Genomic DNA, 16,853 nt, shown 5'->3' with positions numbered 1-16,853 from the left:
TGAGGAATCACCAGACTGATTTCCAGAGTGGTTGTATCAGTTTACAACCCGACCAACAGTGAAAAAGTGTTCCTCTTTCTCCACATCCTCGCCAGCATCTGCTGTCATCTGAGTTTTGGATCTTGGCCAATCTGACTGGTGTGAGGTGGAATCTCAGGGTTGTTTTGATTTGCATTTCCCTGATGGCTAAGGATGAAGAGCACTTCCTTAGATGTTTCTCAGCCATTAGATATTCCTCAATTGAGAACTTTTTGGTTAGCTCTGTACCCCATTTTTTAATAGGGTTGTTTGATTCTCTGGTGTCTAGCTTTTTGAGTTCTTCGTATCCCTTGGATATTAGGCCTCTATCTGATGTGGGGTTGGTAAAGATCTTTTCCCACTCTGTTGGCTGCTGTTTTGTTTTCTTGACAGTGTCCTTAGCCTTACAGAAACTTTGTGATATCATTAAGTCCCATTTGTCAATCTTTGACCTTAGAACACGAGCCATTGGTGTTCTGTTCAGGAAATTTTCTCCTGTGCCTATGTGTTCTAAGGTTTTCCCTACTTTCTCTTCTAATAGTTTCAGTGTAACTGGTTTAATGTGGAGATCTTTGATCCACTTACCCTTGAGCTTTGTACAAGGAGATAAGAAAGGGTCTATTTTCATTCTTTTGCATGCTGAGTGCCAGTTGGACCAGCACCATTTGTTGAATAGGCTGTCCTTTTTCCATTGAATGTTTATGGCTCCTTTGTCAAAAATCAGGTGACCATATACGTGAGGACTCATTTCTGGATCTTCTATTCTATTCCATTGATCCACCTGCCTATTTTGGTACCAGTACCATGCAGTTTTCAGCACAATTGCCTTGTAATATAGCTTGAGGTCAGGGATAGTGACTCCTGCAGATGTTTTCTTGTTGTTGAGGATGGATTTCCGTATTCTAGGTCTTTTATTATTCCAGATGAAATTGCACATTGCTCTTTCCAACTCTATGAAGAATTGGGTGGGAATTTTGAAGGGGATTGCATTGAATCTGTAGATTGTTTTTGGTAAGATGGCCATTTTTTAAAATGTTGATCCTTCCAATCCATGAGCATGGGAGATCTTTCCATTTTCTGAGATCTTCCTCGATTTCCTTATTTACAGATTTGAAGTTCTTGTCATATAGGTCCTTCACTTGCTTAGTTAGAGTCACACCAAGGTATTTCATATGGTTTGTGAGTATTGTGAAGGGTATCTTTTCCGTATTTTCTTTCTCCTTATGTTTGTCCTTTGAGTAGAGGAAGGCTACTGATTTGTTTGAATTAGTTTTGTATCCAGCCACTTTGCTGAACTTGTTTATCAGCTGTAGAAGTTCTCTGGTGGAATTTGTGGGGTCACTTAAGTACACTATCATGTCATCTGCAAACTGATGTTTTTATTTCTTCCTTTCCAATTTGTATCCCTTTGATTTCCTTTTGCTGTCTAATTGCTCTGTGTTTTTGGTCAGATATTGTGTAAATTTTGATTTGTCTTGAAATATCTTCATCTCTCCATCTATGGTGATTGATAGTTTTGCTGGGTATAGCAGCTTGGGCTGGCACTTGTGCTCTCTTAAGGTGTGCATGATGCCTGTCCAGGCTCTTCTAGCTTTCATAGTCTCTGTTGATAAATCGGATGTGATTCTGATTGGTCTGCCTTTATATGTTACCTGACCTTTTTCCCTTACTGCTTTTAGTATTCTTTCTTTGCTTTGGTCCGAGTGCCTGTTCTGTACCCAAAAGCCGCCGGGTGGGAACAGAGGGCCCAATGCTGGGTTCCTGGTCCTTGGATCAGGCAGGACAGGGGTGCACTTTTCGCACGTGCTAGGCAGAGATCTCTCTGCTCCCTGGCTAGTCGGAACCCCTTCTCACCAGGCCTGTGTTTCTGTGTCTCTGCTGTTCCTGGTGGCAGATGGTCCGAGCCCTGTTCTACACCCTTACTGTGCTTTCTGTTAATGGATTGATGCCAACTAGTGAATGAACTAAAAAGTTCTCTTCAGTTGTTTCCAACCTTTTCACATGACTTTTCATTATACTTGTGTGTTTACTTCACTGGTTAAAAATACGCAGTTGTATTGATTAGTGTCATGTTTAAATGAATTTTATTAACCAGAGAATACTTACGTATATAAACGTTAAAGTGTGTGTGCAGTATGCCTTTAATTCAGACAACACAAACTGGTTATATGATAGTACCAAGCAGTGTATATCTAATGCTGAACTTGTATCTGAATGGAGTTCATAAAATACTTAGAATTTTTTTTCAATAGAAGTTTTGTAGGCTAGAGAAGTGGCATGGTGTTTTAAAGCACATAGTGCTTTAACAGAGAACCTGAATTTAGTTACTAGCTCCCACATTGGATAGCTCACAACCTTCTGTAACTCTAGCTCCGTGGGGTTCTTGCACCCTCCTCTAGCCCATTGGACATACATCAACATAAACTTATCCATGCACAGACCTACACATATACATAACTTTAGTCTTTAGAATTTTTTTTGAAAAGTTGTGTGATTCCTTGTTGACCTTTACAAATAAGGCATGTCTAGTGTTTACTGAACACTTGCAGGATTCCATCTTCTGTTTTGGGGGCTCAATACCATCAAAGAACTTAAGACAAAGATCACTAGGCACATATTTAGAGTTGATTGAATTAGATTTATTAGTTCTTAGGGAGGAAGAACACACAATAGGAACTCTTGGGGAAAGGGCGCTAAAATGGCTTTATTGTAGAATTTGAGCTTTATTATACTATTTGGGGTTGTTAAATATCAATCCAATATGCATAAAGTAATATCCAGAAACAATCTGCAGTGTCAATTGGCTACTGCCTATGGTTTAGTTTCTCTAAGGACTCCTGGATTGTACATATTTTTTTTCTAAAATAATTACTGAGTATCTACATTTTTAGCAGCTGAAATATTTTATGTAAAGTTCGTAGGAAATATTAAGATTTTGATCCTATGTTTATCATGACATAGACTTTTTCAATATTTCAATCTTTACCAGGTGAGGTGAACTTTATTTACAAATTTTTCATTGTTGCCCCAAAAAGCATTTTAAAAAAACAATTTAGCTAGAAGTTTTGCAAATACGTAATTATCTCATAGATGAGTGACTGCAGTACATTGCTTTTCTGTTTGTCTGTCTTTTCAGCCACTCTATGATGCTGCTTATCTTACAATGTACAATATCTGTTTCACATCCCTGCCCATCCTGGCGTACAGTCTACTAGAACAGCACATCAATATCGATGCTCTGACTGCAGACCCTCGATTGTATATGTAAGTTGGAAATAGCATTCAATTTCCCACTCTGGAGTCCAAGTTTGTTTGGAATTCATGGTGTAGCTCAGACTAGCATAAAAGTTGTGAAGTCCTCTTGTTTTGGTCCTGGTATTGTTGGTATATAAGTCGCCATGCTGGGCTTTTAAGTAGTGTGTTTTATTTCATCTACACATAGGAAGGACACAGAACTGATCACTTGGTTCATTAAGTGGTTCAACTAAGACAGATCATTCAACAGGAAAGTGGTACATTTTTCTAGATATCAGTCCTGTACTTAAATGCATATATCTGTGATATATAAATAGGTCACAAGTTATTGCAGTCTTACATGGAGATGTAAAATAAAGGCTATCACATAACTATGGCCCAGCCTAAAGTGCAACTTACCTTCCTAAGATTGTAAGCAGTGGGTACCACTTTGATCAAACTTGATCTTAGCTTGTTTCTAGACAACAGAATAGTGTAACCTTGATAAGTTCTGTATAAACATGGGTCTCTAAAGTGTCCTACTGAATTTTAATGGTGACATTGCATATTTTACCTTTAGAACTTAGTAACTCAGACATTTTAAAAATATTTCTGTGAAACATTTGGTTATTTTTATATTCTTAGTAGAAACTTGAAAACTGAAATAATTATTTTGTAAAGAGAACAGGTAACTAAATTCTTGGCCTTTAAACAACATTCTGGTAACACTTCCTGTATATCATATGGAGATCCTCAAGCTGTGCTGCTAGTCAGCCTTTCTCCAGATGCTCATTCTTGGTTTTGTTGTTTTGTTTGGTCTGTCTTTATGCTTTCCTTCATGCTGGGTAGCCTACCTAGTCTGAATTTCTAACAGCTTCATCTAAGTGTCGCTACAAAGTCTGACTGGTAATTCAGTATACCATAATACCCTTGGCAATTTTTCCCATAGATTTTTGCAAGGTCAGGAATCACTTTTTACTCTTGTCCTCTTTGCCCTAGTACAAGTCAGTGACTAGAAAAGTCACATTGGATAAATAAGCACTAACTCCAAGGGTCTTTAGAGAGATAATTTTCCTGTTTCTGAGAAACAGCCACATCTTCTCCTACTTTTTTGTTTATAGACAACATCCTTTGAATTCCAGATTTGCACCTAAAAGTCCTATAAGATAAAATGTTGAATGATTTGTCAGTGTCACCCAATGACATTTCTGTAGTATTATCAGTTGGTGTGCTATTTAAGTGATTAGATACCCTTTGACACATGGTAAAGGGAATTGGAAGTAGAAGGAAAAAGGAGATACACAAACCCATCTTCTCTGTTCAGATCTGCTTCATTTCACTTTCTGATAGTGACAGAGAAGAATATGCTAGTTTTGAAGTTTTAATTTTACTGTCTACCTGCCATTTATCAGGACATCATTGTACAGCTTCTAACAAGTGATTTGACTTAGTGGAAAATTAAGACCTACTTAAAAAGAGGTTACACATTCAATAAGAAATTATATATTAGCAGATGCAGTTAGAAAACTTGGTGGCATTAAGAATATATGTACTTCAGCTACATATGCAACCGGAGCCATGGGTCTCTCCATGAGTGCTCAATGGTTGGTGTTTTGGTACCTGGGAACTGTGGAGGGTCTGTTTGATAATGTTGGTCTTCCCATGAGGTTGCAGACCCTTTCAGCTCCTTCAGTCCTTTCTCTAGTTTCTTCATTGGGGTCCCCGTGTTAGATAGCAGTATCTGGCATCAATGTAAGAAGAGGCCTTTGGTGCAGGGAGGGTACTTTTTCCCAGTGTAGGGAATGCCAAGGCACTGAGGTGGGGAGGGTGATTAGGAGCAAGTATACCATCATGGAGACAAGTGGAGTGGGGGAAGGGATAACATTTCAAATGTAAAAACAGAGTATCTAATAAAAATGTATGTACTTTTGTTACTGTGTTTGTCTATCTGTCTGTTTTGAGACACCAGGCTGACCTTGGAGAGCCACCTGCTTCTGCTGGGATTAAAGGCTTGTACCAGTACACCCATCTAAGAGAACATATGTTTAAAGTTAATTTAGTGCAGGACTGTATTAGCTTTGTCTCTTACTGAGTGAATTCCTATACTTGAGGAACTTTAAAATACTCTGATGTCAGGTTATATATCATATCAGTAAAATCAGAATGCAGATGTAAGTCAGACATCAGTATTTATTAACTTATAATATATACTGTTTATGTACTGTGGTATTATAGTTCAGTACCTCTATAAAATGCATAATGATAAAGTCAGAGTAGTTAATGTTTTCATCTTCTCAAATACCATCATTTTTTTTTTTTTTTTTTTTTTTTTTGTGCTGATGACCTTCAATGTCTTCTGCCTATCTTGGAAGTGTCCAACTATTGTGAACTGTGGTTAGCTTACTGTAGTATACCACATTAGAACTGATATCTGATTACACGAAAATAGAACTTTGGTCAGTCTATCCTTTTATTAAAAATCTTCCTGATCATTAGGGTAGGCCCTTAATTATGAAAAGATCAAAACTGTCCACCTTTCTTCTTTTCTTGTATCTTTAACTCAACAGCCTATAGAGATTTACTAATTTTTCCCTCCATTTCTTAATAGGAAAATTACCGGCAATGCTATGTTACAGTTGGGACCCTTCTTATATTGGACATTTCTGGCTGCATTTGAAGGGACAGTATTCTTCTTTGGGACTTATTTTCTTTTTCAGACTACATCCTTAGAAGACAATGGAAAGGTAAAAAGAACATGTACTTTTCTTATAGGCATGACATTTATCACATACATACTCTTGTGGTATTAATTTTTCAGTTTTCATTTTGCAAACTTTTTGATACTAGTTCTTTCACAAAGAAGTTACTAGCATACGGCATTCCTTTTATATGTGTATGTAGGAAGAGAGCTTAAGCAAACCGTTTTGAATCTTAATTTATCTGGAGTTTTGAAGAAGTGAAGAGAGTTCTTGATATTCTAGACTTTATAGCTGTGTGTTGTAATATAAAAAGTCTTTTTCCATGCTACTACACAACCTGACCATCCGCATTTCTAATTCATAGTTAGTAGCTTTCTGTGTTTGGAGTTGAAGCAGATAGCACTGTGTCTCTGTAGTGTTAGACCAGTATGTAAAGAGGGAAATCTTTTCTCTTCTTGCTTTTCAACGTGGGAGTACAGTGATGTATGTTTGTTTGTTTGAAGAGCTCTGTTGGTTCTGCTCCTGTCTTCTGAGAAAATGGCAATATCAGTGAGTAGCTGCACTGGGACAGTTTTGGCCTACATGTAGTCTAGGAGAAAATGACCGAAGCAAGGGAGGAGACCTTCCTGTAGCCACACTGAAAACTGAACCTTCTGCCTCGCATGTTGTTTTTATTATGTTCTCCTTTGCCATGTTTGGAACTCATCTTTTATGGTTATTCTTACTAATCATAAATATGAAGCAAAATCATGTTTCAAAAATAATTTATTATATATGTCTGAAACCTACATAACTAACACGCCTTACAAAAGTATATGCTCAATGAATATAGATGATACTTTCAAATTAGTTATTACAATAAGGCCCCTCTAATTTGGACTAAGTTACTTTAGTATGAATCCTAATTACTAATCATAATATAACTATGAGAAAAATATTAATTACCCTTAGAATACATATCCCAAGCACTTGCCACAGATGGTGCTGCAAAATCTTGGGTAGCATTGGGAAAGTCACATTAGCTTTCCAAGTCAACTTTTGTTTAGTAAGTAGAGATCCAGTTTTATGATCTTTTTAGATCCTTCACTTATGAGTGATTCTGTGACTTTTACTCTTTATTCTTGACACGAAAACATATTCTTGCACATAACTGGCTACTGCTGAAAAATACTTTGCTTCAGCTTTGTTTTATGTTGATATTCATTGACTTAGCCAACATACCAGGTGATACATAAGAATCAGTGGCCCAGCCTTTTCTAATTTGCTTTGTATTTTGAGTTTATAAAATCCAAATTAAGATTTTATTGTATATGTCACCATCCTTTTAATGTTTGCTAAAATTACATAAGTGTAAGAATTATCAGCAGCTACACCCATGTATGATTTGGTTGGATCCTTTTTTTTCTTCTATTAACTTTATTTTGTTTTTATTTTGTAAAAACGTTTTACATCTTATTTTCTGTTTCAATGTTATGCATTCAGATATTGACAGCGTTTGGTAAGCATATGTGCCATTCATTGCCATCCTTTGGATTTATAAGTGGTACTGCTTCTCTGGTGTGCACATGCTAACAGGCAGAGTGTTCATAGTCAGAAAATTAGACTCCCTTTAAAAATGGGAGGCCATTCATATTTATGCGAGAACTGTCCTTATATTCTAAGACAAAAACATCAAACTTATTAGTGGCATGAGTCATTTATTTTAATGAGCGGTGCTTCTAGTGAAATAGTAGTTTTTCCTTCTTTTTCCTCTTCCTTTATCAAACCAGTGTGGTGTATCTATCCATAAAAGTCTAACATTGCAACTTTATCTTAGTGACCATCTGTTTTCCCAAGTAATTCATAAAAAGATTGTTGTCAGTTACATTCAGGATTAAACTTGACTTTTTATTTCAGCAGGCTTGTGTATTCATGATACATATAATTGTTAAATGTTTTTCAGATTTATGGAAATTGGACATTTGGAACCATTGTTTTTACAGTCTTGGTATTCACTGTAACTCTGAAGGTTAGATTTTTATTCATTCAAATACATTTTGTATAACTTTTATCACTTAATCTTTATATTACTGTTTGTTTTCCAAGCTCTTCTCTGCATGCTTACTAAAAAGAGTGTGCTGCTAAGGGTTTTAGCATTTGTATACTGTTTATCATTTTTGCCTACTACATATTCTATGCTATTTTGTTTTAGTATTAAGATATTCAGACATCATACTTACATTGGAAATCTATTCCTTCTTAATCTCTGGTATTGTTTGTTTTGTTCTGTTATCAAAAAGAAATTTAGTATATTCTGATTATGCTTTCCCCCTTCCCTAATTTCTCCAAGATCCTCTGTACCTACGTAAATCCATATGCTCACTCGTGCTTGCTCTTCCTCTCCCTCTTTCCCTCTCCCTCCCTTTCCCTCTCACTCTCTCCCTCTTTCCCTCTTCTCCTCCCCCTTCCTCCCTCCTTCCCTTCTCTCTCCTTCCCTCCCTCCCTGCCTCCCTTCCTTTCTTTATGTCTCCCAATAAAAAAGAAAAGAAAGAAAAGGGGAAAAAACCAAATAGGCAAACAAACCAAAAATAAAAACAAAACTCAAATAATACATTAGAAACCAGAAGCAGAAATGGGCATGGATTCCCACCGCTAATCAAAAGGCTATCTGCTTGCAAAGAAAAAAAAAAACTTGTTTTTAAGGCATTATACTAAATTACATATAAACAGGCTGAAAGCTCATGAATGTATATTTATAGTGTTTCCTTGCTAAGAAATTCTATCTGGGAGCTGAAGAGATGGCTCTGCACAGCACTTGCAGAGAACTTGAAGTTCTGTTCCTACCCCATGTTGCAAGGTTCACAACTGACTGTAATATCAACTGCAGGGCACAGCCTCTTTGAGTATCTACACACATTTGCTGCACATACATATAAACATATAATAAAATGCTTATCTGAATTTCTTTTATTGTTCAAAAGAAATAGGCAATAATTTCTTTTATATTTTTTATTGTAGCTTTTGATTCATAATGAGAAAAGTCCTAAAGCAAGTGATCTAAATTTTTATTTGTGTGTGTGATGCTTTGCTTGTATGTGTGTCAGAACACCATATGCATAAAATGTCCATTGAGGCCAGAATAAAACAATAGATCTTCTGGGACTGGAGTTAGAGACATCTGTGAGCTGCCATGTGGGAGATAGGAAATGAACCTGCATCCTCGAGAAGAGCAGCTATTGCTCTTAAACCACTGAGCCATCTCTGTAGCCACTTAAACATGTTTAATATTTTTAAAAAATTGGATCTTTAAAAAATTGGACTCAATTTAAGGATCCCTGGCTGGCCTTACAATAATTTTAGTGATTAAGACATTGAAGTAAATGTCTGTATACAAGACATGAATACAAAAAAAGTTGGTTGTAATGCAATTTTATAAAATCTATTAATTATTAAAATGTAGCTATATGTTACTTAATGAAGTATATAAAGATAGGTGACAGGGCTACACATGATTATGTATGTCTGTAATCCCTATATTTGGAATTCAAGACAAGCCTGTCCTATATAGTTACAGGCAAGGATGGGTTGAGTGAAAGTCCCTGTCTCAAAAATAAACAAAGATTATCTGTATGACAGAAAAAAGGTAATTTTGACAAAACCATTGTCATTGATATGGAACCATGTAATAATGCTATAAAGCCTTGTTAAATGCTGTCCTGGAGACTCATAAATTGAAACTTTAATAGTTGAGAAAGCATAATCAAATTCCTCTGATCGTTCTAGTAATATTTCAAATGTAGTATGGTTGAAACAATTCAGAAATATCATTGTGATAGAATCGCCCAATATTCTTTATGGATTTTTATTCTAATACTTTTTATTCATTTGTATTCATCTGCTAATTCAGTAATAAAGAATTTTGTGTGAGTGAGTGTGTGTGTGTGTGTGTGTGTGTGTGTGTGTGTGTGTGTGTGTGTGTTTGTTTGTGTTCCATAGCATGCCTGTGAGGGTAAGAGAACAATTTACCCCTTTGGTAATGGGAATAACTTAGGTTTTCAGGTTTTCCAACAAACACGTTACCTACTAAAATACTTTGCCAACATTTTGTGTAGGATTTTAAATAGAATATTGGAATTCATCTCAGGCTTGGCATTTCATACCTCTGTGTCCTTGGGCATGTAACTCTGCTTCTGTATTTTAACTTCTATAAAAGAGATCTAAAAGTAGCACTTTCCCCATCTTAGGGTTTTTTGTGATAGGTTAGGTCACTTAAACAAAACAAAATATTTGAATTTTGAGATATGTAGAATGTATGCACTATATTCAGTGCCAATTGTTATTGTACTTTATAAAATGATATTAAATGAAAGTGTCCTGCTTCCCATAGTAGGGGAAGGCTCTTCACTTCACAATTAAAAGCCATCCTTTTTGAAGCATGTGTTCTTTAAATGGTGTCTATTCCTTCCTCTTTTCAATGAGTATTATTGTAACATTTTTCCCTAGCAGCCTAGAATGGGAATTCAGGATTAGTCTGGGTTCACAATGTTATCAACATCCTGTTACAAATGAGAAACTGTAACAGTGCTGATAACCATGGTGTAACAGCAAATAAAATTAAATGCTCTCGTTATTAGCCTGTGTGTACTAGATATCTTAAGCAAGAACATGAACCAGTATTTTATTTCTAGCTTATATTTGAAAAACAAAGGTGCCACCATCTACAAGTAAAGTCACTATCAATCTGTATAGAAACATGAAAACTTCTACATGGAAGACAACTAAACATTTATTAATTTGATAGAATAGATAAACATTTAGTGGCTCTCACCTGTCTGTGCCTTCATAACTTTGTGTCTACTCTTTTTAGCTACTCTTACCCTCTCCTGCCTTTTGGCAGACTTACCCCAGTCATTTATATCTCCTCCTTTGCTAGTATATCCCTGGCCACTACTCCCTGAAAACTTGGGACTTTGGCCTCTTAGTTATTACTGTTGCTTCATTTGTTACCTGCCATTCAACACTGAGACATCTGTGGCCCTCCACCTACAAATGGGTTGACTTAACTACACTTCCATGCCTGTACTATGGAATTTAGAGACCTCAGGGCAGCACTCAGTATTCTTTTAAGTCATTCATGGCTAAATATGAATCCTCCCATAGGTATTGTATCTGTATTAATTATCAGATACCATAATGTATTAACTGGTATATTTTTGTGAGATATATGCTTGTGTTGTATCTTTTCAGCTTGCCTTGGATACCCGATTCTGGACATGGATAAATCATTTTGTGATTTGGGGTTCTCTGGCCTTTTATGTTTTTTTCTCATTCTTCTGGGGAGGAATTATTTGGTAAGCAGTTGTACATGTGTGAGCAATATGAAATAACTATATATGTATGTATGTGTACTTTATATATATAAAGGTAGACTTTTAAAGTTTTGATTATATATGATATATAAGATGGCTGATCTATAATGTTAATGGATTAGAGATTACTTATGCCTTATAATATTGCTAGCTTTACATAAGATTTCAAATATATCTTAGTCCATTCAAAAGACCTGGCTTTGCATAGCCTCTGCCCAAATATTTAAATTTGTAGGTATATAAGTAGGTTTCTATCAAATAAAACAATAAGTAGCCTGAAAATGCATGTGATTTCTAATAGAAATGCTGATCCTGTAAAGTTTCTACCTGATAACATATATTAGTGTCCATTATACCAGTGGCTCTCAGCCTGTGGGTCATGACCCCTTTTAGGGTCACATATCAGGTATCCCACATATCAGACATTTACATTACAATTCATAACAGCAGCAAAGCTATGCTTGTAAAGTAGCAAATAAAATAATGCTATTATTGGGAGTCACCATAACATAAGGAACTGTATTAAAGGGCTGAAGCATTAGGAAGGTTGAGAACTACCAACAGACCCAATTGCCACATAAATGATAGCATTTTCTTCACTATTTGTAGGAGAAGCAGGATCATCAGAATTTCAAGGTAATGTTCGCTAAGTAGTGAGCCTGATGCCAGCCATACATGAGACCCAGTGTTATCCCTCAAACCTTTCAGAAAAGGCAGTGAGCTTCTCTTATGAAAAGCTAGTTAAGATAAAATGCTTAAAAAGAAAGCCTACCTTAAAAATATAACACCGAATCACTTAGGAATGCTCTTATACAACTAAAGCAAACTGTATTAACTAAATGCAGTATATAGTTGCCTGTTTATCTAGAGTTCTGTGACTCTGTAATCAACATATGAATCTAAACAGTTTTGAGCCCTTCTTAGAGTTTTCCTCATTTAATGGCAAGTTGTATTTTTTTTAATGTGAGTGCTCTGTCTGAATGTGCACCTGCATACCAGAAGAGGGCATCAGATCCCTTTATTGGGAGCCACCATGTAGTTGCTGGGAATTCAGGACCTGAAGACTAACCAGTGCTCTTAACCGCTGAGTCATCTCTCCAGCCCCTAAATATAAGGATTTTGTCATACCTATTTTTATTCATTAGTTATACCTACTGAAAATGAAGTACAATAGTCTTACCTTATTTATGGTTTGATTTGAGGATTTCACTTGTTCTCAACGAACCATAGACTAATAAATACATGAAAAACTCTAGAAATAGGAAATTCATGTTTTAAATTGCAGTTTTCTGTAGTATGATAAAATTGCACACCACCCAGGTCTGTCCTGTTAGAGATATGAATCATCCCTTTGTCCTGTGTACTCAAGCTATATATACCACCTACCTATAATTTGCTGAGTAACTATTTCACTTTCCGGTCAGCTGTCATAGCATCACAATGCTTGTATTCAAGTGACCCTTTTTGGGGCATAAACAGTGTCAGCAAAGTACTAGAGTAATAACGCAGGTGACTTTACTGTTCTTATTTTATTTCATTATTGTTGTTCATCTTTGTGCATGCTCTATAAATTAAGCTTATTATAGGTATTATTGGAAACTGTCAGGGAAGGGTACAAATCATTGCTTCAGTTACCCACTAGGACTCTTGAAGTTCTGTGGTGAAGGGGAGTTGTTCAAGTAAAGCTGTACATGAGCTTAAAATTGTAAAAAAAAAAAAAAAAAAAAAAAAAAAACAACAACAAAATGTGACTAAAAATTATAGAAACCTTAGCTTTCTCACAAGTAGTTGCTCTGTACACATCTTACACCAAGACATTGAGATCCCTCTTTTTTTAATATTCAAAAAAATATGTGGTATATCTATGTGTGTGAATGTGGGTTTGTTTATATAAGTGCCTATAGAGACCAGAAAAGAAACTTAGTTCATAAAGATGATGCATGATCATTGGTCTAATAATAGAACCAAGTTGTTACCAACCTAGACTTCCTGAGTTCCCAATCATTTCTGAAGATCTGATATGCATTCTAACCTTACACAGCTGCGGTCTTCCCCTCAGGTTAAAAGAATACTTTAGACGGTGAGATTTTGTGTTGTATAGTTTAGAGGATAAGAAAGCTTGAAAATATTTCTCAAAGCTGCTTAACAGTAATATCAGATGTAGATTCTCTTAGATTCCTGTCTGACTAACAGTAGCCTGCCATAACTATCTCCTGGGCACAAACTGTTACTCAATATTTGTTTGCAGATGAGAAGATTCCTCTCATTTATGAGTGACTATAAAATGCACAGTTCTTTTTTATATGTATATCGAAGTTTGTAAAGGGGGTTAAATCATTTTTTAAAAGCTAAAAAAAAATTCTTCCTCATTTTAATAAGGCAGCTGAGCAACTAAAATGATTATTAGGATGAAAATTAACTTCATTTCTCTTAAATACCTTTAAGCTTCAGCATTCTCCAGTGCATATAGTCATAGTTTGATTGCATGATTGTTTCAAAGTTAGATGAAATTTATTTTTTTCTTCCTTGATTCACATCCCCTTTCTTTCTAAACATTTGGTTAATGAAATTACTTTACTTCTATTTGGGATATTCTAGAGAAAATTATTTTAATATGTATGAGGAAGATTCTTTTTAAATGCAAAGGATAGTTTGAGTTAAACTTGTGTTTCACTTGCCAGGAACTGATTTGTTTTTGCATTTTGTGTTTTCTTTCCATTCCAGGCCTTTTCTCAAACAACAGAGAATGTATTTTGTGTTTGCTCAAATGCTCTCTTCTGTATCCACATGGTTGGCTATAATTCTTTTAATATTTATCAGCCTTTTCCCTGAGATTCTCCTAATAGTAGTAAAGAATGTACGAAGAAGAAGTGCCAGGGTAAGGACTAAATTTATGTTCTAGCCTAATATTTGGAAGAGGCTTCACTGTGTACCGTGAACTGAAAATCGTATGTAGAGAATTGCATTAGTTACAGCATGTTAAACCCCTCCTTGCAGGTTCATCACTTAATTTCCTCTTCTGCATAAAAAGTATAGTAAACACTTCGTTATCCAATGCAGGTGGTAAGTAGATTCCTTAATAGTGTTCTGTGTGATCTTTAGCAATCCATATGGAGTATCTCATATGCTCCATATGGAATTTTTAAAGGCAATAAAAGACTTTATTTTGCATTATCTCAGATTTTTCACACTAGGAATTTCCACACCAACATTTCAGCTTTGGCCTTAGAAATTTCCTTGTGGACGGTTTGCAGATGTTTTGTCAGTTGATATCCTGATTTGCCTCTTCCAAACCTGCCCCCTTCCTGTGATTATAGTGCTGCTTAATCTTTGTGTTGCTTCTAGCCCTGTCTCATAGCAGGATATTTCAACCAAAGAGCATTCCTTGGGTGTACTTTAACATCCTTACTCTTCAGGACATACTTGAAACCATTCATAATAGTTTATAAGTGTGTTTTAAAACACATTATATTACTGTAAAGAGCAGTTATCTCCCTCCGTCACATCTGATTTCTTTTAAAGCTTTAAAATGAAAGAGTTAGAATTGCCTGAAAAGTGAAACCACTGGCGAATTTTTAGCAGCAGATGAATTAAGTAAATCATATTCCTGCCAACACTCACATTGTTAGAATAAAGTCTTGCTTCTGTCATACCGATGTCCACTGAATCTCATAACACCTGTAAGGCAGTATTTTAGGGAAATAGTCTAGTCATGACTGCCTGGTGTGTTTAATCAAATTTATCAACCAGTTGAACCACAAAACTGGTATATCATGGAGGTCTTCCTTCATATTGAATTACAGAACCCAGTTGGCTGACATTATGTAGAAATAAAGATGTGTAATTATTACATTAGAAAAGTCTTGAACCAAGTTTTAAGGGACTAGAAATACAGCTTTAGTTGTAGAGCTTTAAAAACATTCATGAGACCCTAGGTTTAATCCTCCCTAATGAGAAAAAAAAAATAAACCAACATATAGCTAGGTAAAAAAAAAAATGCCCCCAGCTACCTGTTTCTATATAGCACTTTATAGCAGAGTAGTTATAGGTAGTATGCACAAAGCTCTGGATCCCATCCTCAGCATTACCTAGGGTGGATATCCTGGCCCATGTCAGTAATATCCAACAAAAGGATCCTAGTTCAGGGTCATCCTTGGCTACACTCAGAGACCCTCTGAGAGAGAGAAATGAAAGGAAAGAAATACTTCTTTTTCAATTCAGAGTGTACAAAGGAGGATTTCTTGCATTACTCTTCTATTTTCTTTATCTAAAGGTATGTTTGGGGTGCTTCTAAATGTTTCTCTGTGATAATGGAGCTCGTTTTGAAAAATAGCTCACACTTAAGCTCCATGTGAAGAGGGCAAGAAATCTCAGAAGTCAAAATCTTAATGTGCATCATCACCATCTTATTTAGGCCCTGTATTAAAACAAGACACCAGCTAAAATGTCCAGTGATGTTTGTATAGGCCATTAAGTAGAGGGATGCTGCTCGGAAGCTATGGATTCATAGATTCGGAGCATTTTTGTTCATGTAGACAAGAGATAACAGATTTCACTTGAAAATGTAGAATGTTGCCAGTGGGTCAGCATGAAATTCGTCATGGTTTCTATCCATGACAGGAGCAATTCTAAGGTCTGTGCTATAGCTTGGCATGATAATATGCTAGAGCAAGCAGGAAATTTTCCATAATCATTTTCATCCATCCAATCACTCACTCATTTATTCTTATGCTTTTTGAACCAGTAAACATTTCTTGAACCACCTGCTGATGAACATCTCTCTTTATATCCAGTGTCTGAAAGGCTAAACTGTTTTTCAGACTCTGTAGGATTTTGAGACTTACAAAGGAGTCAGAACAGTTGTGGACAGTGTGAAGTTTTAAAAATCTTTGAAAGTAAGCTTGTACAAGTTACTTAATTTATGGGTTGTAGTTTGACCATTTACCTCTCAGGTTAATTTTCAGCAAGGTTAGTTTTTGTGCTAAGAGTAGTAAAGTTTCTTTGTAGCCTATGAAATGACAGAGCCACATAACTGTGTTGGGTGGAACTATCATTGAGCACTGAACAGTGAAGCAGCAAGGGAATACCTAAAAACAATTTGAGGCTTAAGATTTGAAGTATTTCAAAAAGTTGTATCTCATATAACCTCAATTATATAAATGATTGAAGTGCCCCTATACCTAAGTACCCCTATACCTTCTAAACAAGTAGTAAATACTACTGTACATTTCCAGCAGGAGATTTTCTACCTTTCCTTAGGTAATGCTTTGTCATGCATTCTACCTTGATCAAAAGGGAGGCTTCACTGCCTCCTAAACATAAAAGAGTCTTTAATTAGTAGGAAAAGACCCAGTAATATTCCTCTGTGAGATGTCTACACAAAAATGAAGGAATATTCCAATGTATAGATATGAAGCTGTTTAAGAGGGAAAGAATATAAGCTCTGACTGAAGTTCCCAGACAAAGCATTTTGGAAAATATAACATTTTAATAATAATTGATAATAGTGAGTAATGTTGTAATACTTACAGTGTCATTCATGAATGGCCATGGA

The 16,853-nt window shown here is 35.8% G+C and overlaps 1 protein-coding gene across 1 annotated transcript in view; it reads left to right on the top strand.

The window, feature by feature from the left end:
- ATP11C (ATPase phospholipid transporting 11C (ATP11C blood group)) overlaps nucleotides 1-16,853 on the top strand; it is a 186,763-nt gene that overhangs the window by 163,941 nt on the left and 5,969 nt on the right. The window contains exons 24-28 of the mRNA XM_080909665.1: nucleotides 3,155-3,282; nucleotides 5,861-5,996; nucleotides 7,894-7,959; nucleotides 11,178-11,281; nucleotides 14,024-14,177. Of these exons, the coding sequence (XP_080765791.1) occupies nucleotides 3,155-3,282; nucleotides 5,861-5,996; nucleotides 7,894-7,959; nucleotides 11,178-11,281; nucleotides 14,024-14,177 (588 nt within the window). The remainder of the gene's footprint in view (nucleotides 1-3,154; nucleotides 3,283-5,860; nucleotides 5,997-7,893; nucleotides 7,960-11,177; nucleotides 11,282-14,023; nucleotides 14,178-16,853) is intronic.

This window comes from Micromys minutus (genome assembly GCF_963924665.1).
Source record: "Micromys minutus genome assembly, chromosome: X".
Classification (NCBI taxonomy): domain Eukaryota; kingdom Metazoa; phylum Chordata; class Mammalia; order Rodentia; family Muridae; genus Micromys; species Micromys minutus.
Note: the sequence above shows the minus strand (reverse complement) of the source record. Positions and strands in the feature narration are given on the sequence as shown.